At 39.3% G+C, this 14,002-nt stretch overlaps 1 protein-coding gene across 1 annotated transcript in view; it reads left to right on the forward strand.

The window, feature by feature from the left end:
• The window catches only part of DNAH12 (dynein axonemal heavy chain 12), a 155,537-nt gene that overhangs the window by 126,572 nt on the left and 14,963 nt on the right, over positions 1–14,002 (forward strand). Inside the window, 7 exon segments of the mRNA XM_042451361.1 lie at positions 2,229–2,401; positions 2,685–2,825; positions 3,405–3,563; positions 5,545–5,689; positions 6,300–6,450; positions 9,388–9,641; positions 12,133–12,273. Coding sequence (XP_042307295.1) covers positions 2,229–2,401; positions 2,685–2,825; positions 3,405–3,563; positions 5,545–5,689; positions 6,300–6,450; positions 9,388–9,641; positions 12,133–12,273 — 1,164 coding nt within the window.

The following is a 14,002-nucleotide window of genomic DNA, read 5'->3' on the forward strand; positions in this document are numbered from 1 at the left end:
ACCTTCTAGAGCTGTTATATAAACTTTTTGGTGGTAGCCCCATCCACCCATAGAGGCTACATAGGACCCTTCCCAGCCAAAAGTCCCTAGTTCATTTTTGTGTGCATCTGCAGCAGCACTAACAGGAACATGGCTAGACCTTAATTTATCTACTGTGTTTTGACTTGGCTGTTTTGGACTATGTTTTCTGGTTTTTCCCTTTCGATTTAGTGAACTTTTTGGATACGGTAGCTTCATTAGTTTTCTGATCTAGTCTGACAGCAGCTTGGACTTTCCCATTTTTGGCTAGGATGTTACAGTCTAGGCCATGTCCACCTTTTGGGGTTTTCTGTTCTACTTGTGTCTTTCAAAAAGTGTGTATCCTATGATGCTAAAATCCCAGATTTCTCTGCCTGGGAGAAACACACATATTTGTTCACGCCGCAAGCTGGTGGAATAGGGCTTTGAGATTCAAGGTCCTCTTTTACAAGAGTGCCTTATGGTCTTCTGCTACAGTTCATTTAACAATGGCAGCTTTGGGGGCAATGGAGTAATCTTCCACTGCTGCTAAGTCAATACCATCTTCAGTACCACCACAAGCATCCAGAGCATTTGTGCATTGGCAAGAACATCTCCATCTCAGTAATCTACCTTTCAGGGCAGAGAATATCCTAGTTCTGCCCTCAGCAGAACCTCAGATTAGTGCCATGAATTGACACTCCATATTGACACCCTGAAACTAGTCTTTCGGTGGTAGAACACTCCAGAGATGGATCTATTTGCCTCTCCTGAGAATACCTAATGCCAGAGGTTTTGCTCCAGAATGCGTCAGGCGTAGTCACATGGTGAGGAGGGCCCTTGCTTTCTATGTGGACAGGACTTCAGGCATTTGAGACCCTCAAGGAATATTTGTCAGCTATTCTTCAAAGAAGAAGGATAGACCGTTTCTTCCCAGCACTTCTCAAAGTGGGTAGTTTCTACAATCTTTTTGGCTTATGGACTGGCCAAGAGGCTATTCTACACAGGCTATTGCCACATCAGCTGCCTTCTTGAGAGCCATCTCACTGGAGGATGTATGTAGAACTACTACATGGCTGTAGCCTTTACCTTTCATCCCACACTGTAGGCTAGATGTCAGATCCAGGGCTGAAGCAGATTTTGGAAGGGCAATACTATGTTCATATCTGTCATGATATGGAAGTTGCGGGTGGTTCACTCCCACCTCCTATAGTGAGTAGTTTGGTAGTCTCCCATTTGTGTGATTCACAGAGACCACAAAGAAGGATAGGTTATATACCTGTAACCATGATTCTTTGAGTGATCATCTGTGAAATCATACAACCCCACCCATCCTTCCCTCATCATGTCTTGCCTTTCCTTAGCTTCATTGGATGGTGCTACTTCAATGTCCATGGAACTGAGGGCTTTTGGCAGGAAGGGTGCTGTATGGCACCTATGGGTGGGCAAGGTTACTGCCAAAAAGGTTATGTAACAGCTGTAGAAAGTTGTGAATGGTGCACTGTGCAGGCACAAAGAACCCATTTGTTTGATTTCACAGATGGCCACTTGAAGAACCACAGTTACAGGCCTATAAACTGCCCTTTCCTCTGCACCTGAGACTGTGCCCTCCCCATTGGCCAAACATACTCCCCTGCTCTATTCCATCAGCACCACTGGCTGTTCAGGAGAAAATATAGTTTGTGAACTTCATGCAGGCCCCAGGCCCTTTTTAGCAGCTCCTTGGACATTCAAAAGCCCCAGGCCTCTCTTTTCCCTCAAAAATTTGTCTAAGTGATTTGATTATTTATGTATTTATTTATTTATTTCCCAAAATGACCAAAAATATCAGTAAATCAATGGTTTCCCTTTTCCTCACTGGCTTGTGTTTATAATCAAAACATTTTCATGTTAAGCCAAGATGATGTTAGTAGAACTTTCCACCATGATGAAGAGGAATCAGAGAGCAGAATTGAGTGTGAATGACTCATTGGTATAATGCATTTAACTCTGTTTATCTTATTCGATGGAAAAATGGTCTATGTGACTTATCACACCAGCAAATAAGCAGAGTGTCATTCAGTGCACTAGTGTGATATCACAAATCTTGGCACTATATCAATATAGCAGGACCTAATTTAATGAAATAATATTTACAACAAATATATCGATCTATTCACCTTTGAAGGTGGCTTGCCCTATGTGTTTTGGTCATTATTTTAATGATTTTCTAAGGAATATATTTTCTCTAGATTGCAGAAAAAACTGAAATTCAAATAGCACAGTCTCGAGAAGGCTACAGACCCATTGCAAAACATTCTTCTGTGTTGTTCTTCAGTATTGCTGATCTGGCTAATATTGACCCTATGTACCAGTATTCTCTCTCATGGTTTGTAAACCTATACATCAACTCTATTCATGACAGGTAAGCCATTACTGAGTTCAGTTTTTAGATTTTTACTGTATTTCAGAATATAGAGGCCAATTGTTAAATATATGCAATTGCAGGTTAAAAACTGGTTTTCTGTTTTGAGCTTGCAAACATTTGCAGTTGCAGATGTAAGTATTTCTGGCAACTTTTTGTGCTTATACTTGCATACCGTATGAATGCCCCATAAATATTTCATTGGTTAATAGATAAACATTTAGATCAATATTTTCTATGTTGAATATGCATTCTCTAAATGTATATCTGTTCTTTTCTCTAGCAACCGATCTAAAATCTTGGAAAAAAGGCTACGCTATCTAAATGACCATTTCACGTACAACTTGTATTGCAATGTTTGCCGCTCCCTGTTTGAGAAGGATAAGCTGCTGTTTTCATTTTTACTGTGCTGTAATCTCCTGATGTAAGAGCCTGTGTTTTCTGAAATATTTCAATAAATGAAGAAAATGTTCCTTTCTTTAACCTGGAGCATTGTAAAATGTAGGAAACATACAGTATCTTCCAAGTATCAGTGTGCTGCACATATGGCTCATTGCAGAGATCTTAAGACCACTGTTGCATTACACCAAATGAAGCAGGAAACAGAATTGGGCTATAAGATTAATAATTAGCCAATCAAGCTGTTTTGTCTGCTCCCTCATTTAGCCCGTCTTTGTCCCCATGACCACCCCTCTGCTTTAGTAAGGGCAGGGTGGAAGCTTATTGACAGAGGGGGAATGTTTTCCATTGAACCTTTACTGTCACAGAGTTTCTGGTCACTTTATAGTTACATGGAGTTTTAGTGAGAAACATGTAGAGTGCTCTCTGATCTGCTTGCCAAGAACAGAATGTTACTTTAGCTGCAGAAACACACATTTCCAGATCAACAAGCTGGGGATGGAAGCTGTAAATGAAGCATTATTGAGTGATTTTTTTAAATTTTATTTTATTTTTGGTTTCAGCCTAATGTAATGTTTTGTGATTTCATTCCTTTTAAAAATAGGGCTAAAAAAGAAATTGAACATCAAGAATTTATGTTTTTATTAACTGGAGGAGTTGGCCTCAAGAGCAAATTCAAGAATCCAGATCCATCTTGGCTACAAGATAAAAGCTGGGATGAAATATGCCGTGCAAGTGATATGCCTGCTTTTAAAGGACTACGGTATGACAGATGTTTTTAAAAACACAATTACATCTCTTATTTGTTTTCTTGGATTATCATCTATCCTATTACCATCTTTGCAAACCAGCAATGGCATTTCAGTGGTCTATCATTGTTTGTAGACTATTAGTGTAATGGTTGCTTGAAGGGCCTCACTCATCTATCTGTCCCCAATTTGTATCACTTTCATAGTTAGTGTTGTCCTTATAAGCAGCCGTAGTGCATCTGAGGGGAAAGACCATCTGAATTGTTGGTGATCAGTCAGGTTATTCACCCTTAAAATGACCCTTTTGGTTGCAGCTACTTCTGCAAGGAGAGGATCTGAACTATGTTCAGTCAAATCCTCCTTACGTTTCTTTTCATCTGGACAAGGTGACTTTATGACCAGAATCATCTCTTCTCTCAAAAGTGCTGTTGGGATTTCATTTGTGACATAGAATTGTTCTATCTCCCTTCATGCATAATCTATCTACCTAACTGAAAAAAGAGTCTTTACATACCTTGGACTGGGGTGGAAAACTGCAGAGGGGTGTGCAGCTTTGAACCATGGGTGGGCAGTTGCCATTTTTCATCCTTGTGCCTTCCAGGACTGTATTGGTGTGCCCAACATGACATGAAGTAACATATCACTTCTTGTTTTGTTTTTGGCTGATTTTCAACAGATTTGGGGACATTGTTTGTTTGTTTGTTTTAAAGATACATGGGGCTTGGAAAATTGTAGGGGCCAAACAGCTATATTTTGTGCTGGTTTTCAACCATATTTTGTGTTTGGGGGTAAAAATCAACCACTTCAAGGGAGCTTCAAGAGCTGTACTTTCCACAGAGCACTTTTCTTTATATCAGCTGAACCTCATCCTTTTGAACATTTCCTAGACTTTCTGTTTCTAATGGGGAAACATAGAAAGGCCATTCAGTTTATAGACAGCATTTTTCTACATGGATTTCAAAGGCAATTCTCACAAGATAGATTAAAACAAAGTGTGCCAAAACAATGATGATTTTTAAAATTTAAAGAAAAATCATCCACTTGTATGAGGCATAGAGACCATGAAGAAGAACAGGTCTCTTGTGTGTAAGTGTGGCTCTGCAAGTGACCATCTGTAAAACTCTGCTCTATTTTGTCCTTCCCTTGTTACATTTTTCACAGTGGTTGTGGAGTTGAGGAAAGTAGCTTAGCATGCTCAGATATGCACTTTGGGCAGTGGGGGAGGCGGAGTTCCTGCCAAAAGGCTACTTAGCTCTGGAATGTTCTGTTGTTGGTGTGTGCAGGTGCAAGACCCAGTTGTGTGAATTCCCAGGTGATCACGCAAATCACCGTTACAGTCAAATAACTTATTCTTTTCTGCATAGAAGCATTTATTTCAGTTTTCTGCAGTTTAATTAAGGGAATAATGAATCAACATATGATAGAGCTGTTCTATTTCTCTTAAACTAATGGTGCTTCCATAGTGATGATAGTCACAAATGTAGAGGCAAATCACAAAGTTTGTTCTGGAAGAACTATCTGCTAACATTACAGTTGCATTTTCATGAATGATTTTGTACAATTATTTTGCTCACCTTCTACTGATAGTATAGTTGGGGCATAAGCATCTAAAAGCACTGAATGAGGAAGCATTCAGAAAGTACTTCAGACCAGAGGTGCTTCCTCTTTAGAGCAGCCATTTGAACCCTAAGCAAATATCTTTACTTCTCTACTGGGCCTGCTGGATCATTTGCATAAGCAATAATTAGCATAGAGATCAAGACTTGAAATTGTGGAACACATAGAACTGGTATTCTGTCAAACCATAAAAATGCTATGTTAGGCTGTACCCTAGGACTAGTAGTGCTCATCATAGATATTTGACCTGCAGATGTCTGGAACACAAATTAGTGTGGTGGTCATCTACAACAACTATTAGAAAAAGCTGGAATCTAGAAGAGCTCTTGTTAAAATGTAAAGTTGAATTGTGAACATTTCCAGTTTACATTTTTCTAGGAGTCATGTAGCTGCACAACTCAATGATTGGCGTAAAATCTATGATAGTAAAGAACCCCAGAATGTTACCTTACCAAGACCATGGAATACATCCCTGAATGAAATAAAAAAGATGATTATTCTCCGATGCCTTAGACCTGACAAGGTAAAATATGTTAATGTAATTTCTGTAGGCAGTTGCATAAGCAGTTTCTGTTTGCCCTATGAGTTTTATCAGTGGGTAGAATTCCACTGGAAATTGTATACTGAGATAGTACTTTGCAGTTCAATTTCGTATATGATCAAAAATCATATGAATGAAGTAATAGCTATGAAGGCTAGTGTTACTTTTAGTTCTTAAAAACTCAACATTTAGTCTTTCATTCATTGCTTTTATTATTAAGTTACATTGGTGACTTATACTATCCTACCATCTGAATGTTTGTTCAAAGATTAAATTGATTGACTGACTAGTTTTGGTTGGGATGTTACTAGTTGTTTCAAATTTTTACATTTCTAAACCACTCCAAAGGCATTTTCCATTTGGCCAGGGTATACACTAAATAAATAAATAAATAAATAATCTCAAAATGTGTTTTAAAAAACCCACACATTTAAATCTCTGTAAATAAAAATGTTATAAGTGGGCTAAACCCACTCATGATAAGATATACACTTCTTGTGAGTGCCTAAATAAATACTAGCAGAGTGGTTTAGAACAAACGCTGTGTATTTCAAAAGAAAAACCTATTTTATGCTGAAGTTTTTTTTTACAGATTTCACCAGCCATAACCACCTTTGTGACTGACAAACTTGGAAAAAAATTTGTTGAGCCACCACCATTTGACCTAACAAAAAGCTATTTAGATTCAAATAGTACAATCCCACTGATTTTTGTGCTTTCTCCTGGAGCGGATCCCATGGCTAGTAAGTTCATATATTGTAATACATTTTCTCTTCTTTTCCCCCCCTATCTTAAAGCAATAATGGGTAGCTGTTTCAGAGCCAGGGTTTTCTTTTCAAACAGTCAAGTGTCTGAGAGTTTCACATTATTTGCTTTTGCTTTTTCTTTTGGGCTTCTGATGGATTTAAAAATAAAAAATTGTTAAAAAAATTGTTATGTATATATGCAACAGATTAAAAATTTGCTAACATTAATTACTAATAATTCATTAGTATTAAATATTATAAAATTTATTGAACAACATATTTTTTTTCAAAAACCACATAAAAAGTGCCATGTTTGATCATGGCCTTTCTCATCCATAATTCTGTGTACACAGTGGCCCTGCTGAGCCCCCCTGTTTTCCAACCATATGAAAACAGCTATGTTTGGGGAGGGGGAGTGCATTGCTTACAGGGTGGGCTGTGGGTGACTGAGTCATTGAGTGGGAGAAACAGAATTTCACCTCCACAACAATACAAAAATTAGTCTATTTTACAGCATTATAATTCACTAATAGGATGCCAGCCATTTTTGTCAAAATACTGACCACTTTTTCTCATGAAGGAGCTGATCTTTATGGGTCTTTAAAAGGCTGTGCTCTTCAGGAGAAACATCAAATGCTTCTATTTATATTTTACAAGCAATCCAGTCAGAAGCTGAGTTTCCATTTATTGTCATAGGAATGCTAAAAAGAATCTGAGTAAAAGACCAGATTTTTCTATTAGATTTTTCTAATAGAATCAAAGAGTTACTGTTGTGGAAGAGGCCCTATGAGCCACAAGGTCCAATCCCCCACTTAGTGCAAGGATCTCCAGCTAGAGCATGCCCAGCAAGTAGCTGTCCACCCTTTTTTTGAAGACATCCAAAGAAGGAGACCCCACTGCCTTTCTAGACAGTTGATACCATTGCCTAGCCACTCTCACTGTCCAGAAATTATTTCTGATGTTCAGTCGAAATCTACCTTACTGTAACTTCAAACCATTAGACCTAGTTCTATTCTCTGGGGCATCAGAAAATAAGCCTGCACTCCACTTTGTGGCAAACATTGAAGTATTCAAAGAGGGAAATCATATCACTTCTCAGTCTTCTCTTCACCCAGCTGCTTCGTTCTCCATACTTTTTATCATCATTGTCTTTCTTTGAACTTGCTCCAACCTGTATATCCTTTGTAAATGAAGCACCCAGAACTGAACAAAGTATACAGGTGAGGTCTGGCCAACACAAAATATAGTGGGACTATTACTGTACTTCCCTCACCTGTGGTTCTATTAGAGCAGGCTAAGATAACATTCACCTTCCTTGCTGCAGCATCACACAGCTGGCTCATGTTCAAGTTATGATCAACAATAAAACCAAGGTCTTTTCCACACGTAGTACTGCTGAGTCAAGTATCCCTCATCCTATGCCTGTGCATTTGATTTTTGTGGCCTAAATATAGAAGATTGCATTTGTTGAATTCTACCCAATTTTTAATTTATCAGGGTCCTTTTGAATTCTTTTCCTATCTTCCAATGTGTTAGCTATCCCTCCCCGATTTGTATCATCCACCAATTTGGTAAGAATTTCCTCCACCATAAAATCTAAATTGTTGATTAAAATTATTGAAGAGCGTCAGCCCTAGGACAAAACCGTGTGGCACGCCACATGAGACCTCCTTCAAGTTTGAAACACAACCACCAATAACAACTCTTTGAGCATAGTTTTCCAACCAATTATGAATCCATCTGACGGTGTTTGCATCTATTCCATATCTGTTCAGTTTGCTTTGGTGAAATAAAGCTTTGGTGAAATCCAAATAAATGATATTCACAGCATTGCCATCATCTACTAAGCTATTAACCTGTTTTTTTTAAAGGCTAGTTTTTGTGGGTTTTTCAAGCTAAGAGGCTGTGTTCTAGAAGAGTTTATTCCAGATGTTTTGCAAACAGCTGTGGCTGGGATCTGCTGGTGAAATGTCAGGAATAAACTCTTCTAGAACACGGCCTCATAGCCTGAAAAACCCACAAAAAACTATGGATGCTGGCTGTGAAAGCCTTAGATATAAGGTTAGTTTGGCCCGATTGTTCTTGACAAACCCATGCTGGCTCGTTTTAACTACTTCATTGTCATCAAGATACCTGGAAACAGACTCCCGTATAAGCTGTTCTAATATTTCTCCTGATATTGAATCCTGAAATAGGATGAAGAAGGAAACATTTTTGTTGTTTAGAATTAACCTTTATTAAACCCAATGTTTCTAACTGTGGGAGCATGAATTTTCTGTTATTTATTACCAGTACAAAATAGTGCTATTTAGATTTAATGTTACTTGCTGGCAATTGCTGTTCACTGTTACCCTACTCTCTTCAGAGGCTTAAGAGTTAAAGAAGAGAAGCAACAACACAAATTCCAAACACTTTGGGCAGTACTTTAGGATAAAAACTGATTTATCAATTTTCGCAATTTGGAAACTGCACTCCAAATTCAGTTATTCCCATACCTGAATGGTATTGTGGTGGTAGTAGTGGTGATGATGGGGAAATAGGATAGACTGACGAGATACTGAATCTTGTAATTGTTCAGCCTGTACCTCTTCGGATTATAGCAACCTGAGGGCCACTATACAATACAAAATTATCATAGTAAAGGGATATCTATATTAAGAGTCAGTGTTTTACATACTAAATGTTATACTGCAAGATGAAGTCTGTGTATGAACATCATGGAAATGAAAAAAATTACCTCATATTAAGCAAACCTATTTTGGCAACCTATGGATACTTTTTTAAAAAGGTATTGGAATGTTATCAAGTTTGATTGGAAGTCATCTGTTTGATAAAAAGATAATAATTTCCAAATAGTTTTAGATTTGCATTTTGTAATTAGTTTTTTTTCCCACCAAGCAAACAGATACTAAAATATTGCACTTTTTATGTCAGGTCTTCTGAAGTTTGCAAATGACAAAAATATGATTGGAAACAAGTTTCAGTCCATCTCTCTGGGACAAGGCCAAGGACCAATAGCAGCAAAAATGATAAGAGAAGGAATGGAGGAAGGGACCTGGGTTTGTTTACAAAATTGCCATCTTGCTGTCTCCTGGATGCCAATGTTAGAAAAAATCTGTGAAGAATTTAACAGTGAAACTTGCCATCCCATTTTCAGACTCTGGCTGACAAGTTATCCATCACCCAAGGTATTTTTAGTTCCAAGGATTCTTTAATAAGAAATGTAGTAATTGTGTTTGGGGTGTTTTGTGCTTTCAAGTCAACTCTAAGGTAAGATGGCCTTTTCATAGGGATTTCTTGATAAGATTTCTGCGGAGGAGGTTTTATCATGGCCTTCTTTAGAATAGGAGAGTGTGACTTGTCCAAGGTCATCAAGTGGGTCTCAATGGCTGAGTAGGGATTTGAAATGTGAGCTCCCAGAATCCTAGCTGAAATAAGCAAGGAGCAACCAAGCTCTCCTGTCACCTGAAGTGGGAAACAAAGCACTACCCATGCATTGCTGCACTGGTTCCCCTACTTCTACCAAGAAGGTAGAGAGTAAGGCAGGAGTACTGGTACCCCACCGGCACCCTACCCCACCTGGGGGAATTCAACCACAGTGCAGCTTATCTCCCATCCCCAGAAAATGTGGAGAAAGCACCAGTATCCATGTCCAAACAATTCACCTGATGACAACCCCTGCCAGTCTACCTAAAAGAGAGAAGGATGTGGCAGCAGTCACTGAATCGATCTTGTGCAGGAGAGGGAGGAGGCACATCCCACTCATTGAAAGGAAAGAGGCAAGGTGTGGAGGCAACTTTAGTTTCCAGAAATTCAAGATGCATGGCAGAAGATCACCAAAAGCCTTGCCAAAGCACCGGTGGGGGAGGGGGGTGATGAATTTGTCAGTCCTGGCAACTTGTTGCTTCTGAGACTAATGAGCAAGTCATATCTTCCAGCAAAAATCTGACTGCAAGGTTCATTTTTAAAATGCACTAGTTAAGTTGGAGATGCTTTGATTTAGATTTCCTGCATGGCAGGGGGTTGGACTGGATGGCCCTTGCGGTCTCTTCCAACTCTATGATTCTAAGTAATTTGTTTGTTTCGGTAACGTAAGATACACTTATCAGCATTCATACAAGAAGAATGACAGATCCAGAGCTTACGGCCATCCAGAAATGTAATGATACTGTTAGAATAGTGACAGCCACCTAAATGAAATTGTCAGTTTTCAAATCTCTCCAGCACCACTCTGGATATAGAGTGCACATGGCAGTTTATCTTGTAAATAGGTTGGAGAACCCTTTGAACAGTTCAACATTTTTTTTAAATTCAAAAAACCTTCTGGATTTTCTTCCTTTTTTTGCAATCTGTTTTGCCATGCCTAAAGGATATGAGGGGCAGAAAAGTAGCCCCTAACTTGCCAAACTTGTCCACTACTGTTCTAGACCTACTTAGTTAGCTAAGGCCCAAACACACTGCAGAAATAAACCAGCATGATTTAATTGGATATTTGGGAGCATGCATGTACAATATAGTATACTAAAATTAACTATGGTCCAAAACACACTGCAAAAATAATCCAGTTTGAGACTGCTTTAACTGTCCTGGTTCTATGCTAGGAAGTCTGGAAACTACAGTTCCTAGAATTTTCTAGCACTGAGCCAGGGCAGCTAAAGCAGTTTCAGACTGGATTATTTCTGCAGTGTGTTTTGGACCTAACTTTAGCTTTCTAAAAGTTATGGACTAATTCCACTCAGGTCATAGTAAAACATTTTTGCTAGATGTTGGCTTGTTAAAATAGGCTATAATGAGATGTATTTTGAAAAAGCCCTGTCTAGGTACTACAAGAAAGAAGTTGGCATTATTACAAGAAAGTAAGTAGGCTTTAATCTATGAAAGCTCATGCTGCCAACTTCTTTCTTTCAGTTGGTCTCAAGGGTACTACAAGATCTCTCTACATACTGATTCTATAGATTAACATGGCTATATCTTTGAATTCTACCACCATAGATATTACAAATTATTGATCAATTTCAAAACTGTCATACTTGAGAAAGATTACAGAGTTTGTGGCAGTGGATCAATTCCATAGCCTCTGGATAAAACTGACATCTAAACTTATTTTCAGTACATGTTTGGTCAAGGTTTGAGCTTTGTGATTGGATGGTATTTGCTTGGAGATGTAGAGTGGTGTGTGATATTGTTGTCATTGAGTATAGTATCCTTCTGGACCAGCTGTCCTTTTATAGGTTTGTCACTGTAATAATGATACTGGGTATCTGAAAGAATGGTTTGGACCTGAATGGGTCAGGTTTGCAGCCGGAGGTTTCTTCTCTCAGCTTTTTTGGTGTGCGAACTGCAGACCCTGTTAACTATAGAGATTTGCGTGGACAACTGTAACTGTTGACCTTCACATAATTATTCTGGGACTGACAAGTTTCGTTTTAGAATATGGGCAGTCACTAAATTTTGCACAGTCTTTATAACATGCCAATTTTGGTATTGAAAGAAAATAAGCAAATAATTTATACACATAAAAACCAGGAAACAAAAACATATTAAATATCATATGATAATATTCTATATTGAACATGTAAAACATAAGAGAAGTTTTCTTTGTTGAATAGTAGGGTTGCATTGGTCAATTAGAATGGAAATCTCCTAATCCATTTGTTTTGTCATATATGTTTTTTCTAGTTTCCGGTAACCATTCTACAGAATGGTGTAAAAATGACAAATGAACCTCCAACAGGTCTTCGATTAAATTTGCTGCAGTCCTACCTCTCTGATCCTCTTTCTGATCCAGCCTTCTTTGCTGGGTGTCCTAAAAAGGAACTGGTAATTTTCTCGGAATGTTTTTATGTGATTTGCTTAATTAGCCAAGCTACTCATTGTTTTCCTGGTGATGATTGTAAGCTAAAGTGTGGCCTTAAATTTGGGGATAAGGAGGAGGATGGGGGGTGGGGAATCCAGATGCTAATAGAAAATTTGTTGAACTTGCAACACATTCCTGATTGCATTTGCCTCTGGAGTACTTCTGCAACAATGATGAATAAAGAGGTAGGAATTATTGAAGTGTCCCTTCAGACGTGCCTCTAAAGAAAGATCACCTAAGATGCATTGTTCCTTTGGTAGTATTCTTAGTCATGTCTCTAACCTTTGCACCCTGTCCTGATGTTCCTACCCCTAGCAGCTATGAAGACACAGGAGGGGTTGCTGCTGCTGCTGCTGCTATTTGCCAGTGGGTAAAGGAGGGCAGAGAGACACTCGATGCTGAAGGTTCAGCTGGTCTAGGCTCCAAAGGAGATGGACACAAACTGCACTGTACCACCACCGCCCCAGCTGAGACCAGCTGCTTCTTTCTCATCTGAATTACCTCCCTCTGCCCTCCCCTACCCACTGGTCTGCAGTAACATTTCCTAAGGCTTGGCAGCTGAATGGGGTGGGGAGAAAACATGAAACTATACAGAAGTGTTATTGTAAGGGTTCTGCCTATCCCTCTGCTGCCATCAACTGTATGGACTTCCAGTTATCCCAGCCACTGCTACCAAATGTGAGGGCTTCCTATTATCTCTGCCACCAATGTGAGGACTTTCTTAGTCCCACTTCTGTGGCCACCAGCTTTGGGGACCTCCAAGATCCCCTTGTGGTTTCTGTGTGAGATTTTACAGTTGACCCCATCATATCTGCTGGCGTTCTGTTCTCCCCCCCTCCAGCTAACAAAAACCACAGGACTTGATGTTCTGCTGTTTCCAATGTTAGCATGCGGTGACCTTACTGGTGCACCACCATTGCGGTGAATGGAATGGGCCATCCATGGATGTCCAAATTCATGAATGGCAAGCTCATGGATGGCAAGAGCCTACTGTATTTATCTTCTACCCCACCGGATACCACAATTCATTATCCACTGCTGCCACCAGAGACACTGTGTATGAACTCGACTTTCCAATATATAGCATTTGTGGAGGCAAAAGCATATAATACAAAAAAAAGATTATTTATTACACAGAATTTGAACCTAACATTACAGATTACTTTTTAATCCATCCAAATCACATCTCTCTCACACTCATGTACTTGTGTATGTGCCTTCAAGTTGCCTGTCAACTTATGGCAACCCCCAAGAATTTCATAGGGCTTTCTTAAGCAAGGAATACTCAGAGATGGTTTTGCCAGTCCCTTTCTCTGAAATATAGCCTACAGCACCATGTATTCATCTGCATTCTCCCATCCAAGTACTAACCAGGGCCAACCCAAGTTCTGTTGGGATCTGATTCCTTTATGGTATTTAGGCCTCAAACACTCATCTTCTAGCTAATTCTGACCGTGACTCTAACTCACTTAACCACTTAAATGCCAATGGCCCAATACAGACTGGCACTATGCCAGTTTTAGGGCTCGGGAGAGCGAAGCGTCCCCACGCTCCTGAGCTATCCCATGATCTACCAGTGCCAATGACATGTGTTGTGTGCTGCGTCCAGATTGTGCGGCACACAACAGACGTCACCTCACCATTGCAGGGCACTAATGGGACCTCAGCAGTGGCCGAGAAAGGAGACGCATT

Source organism: Sceloporus undulatus, chromosome 2, assembly GCF_019175285.1.
Source record: "Sceloporus undulatus isolate JIND9_A2432 ecotype Alabama chromosome 2, SceUnd_v1.1, whole genome shotgun sequence".
In the NCBI taxonomy this organism is placed as follows: Eukaryota; Metazoa; Chordata; class Lepidosauria; order Squamata; family Phrynosomatidae; genus Sceloporus; species Sceloporus undulatus.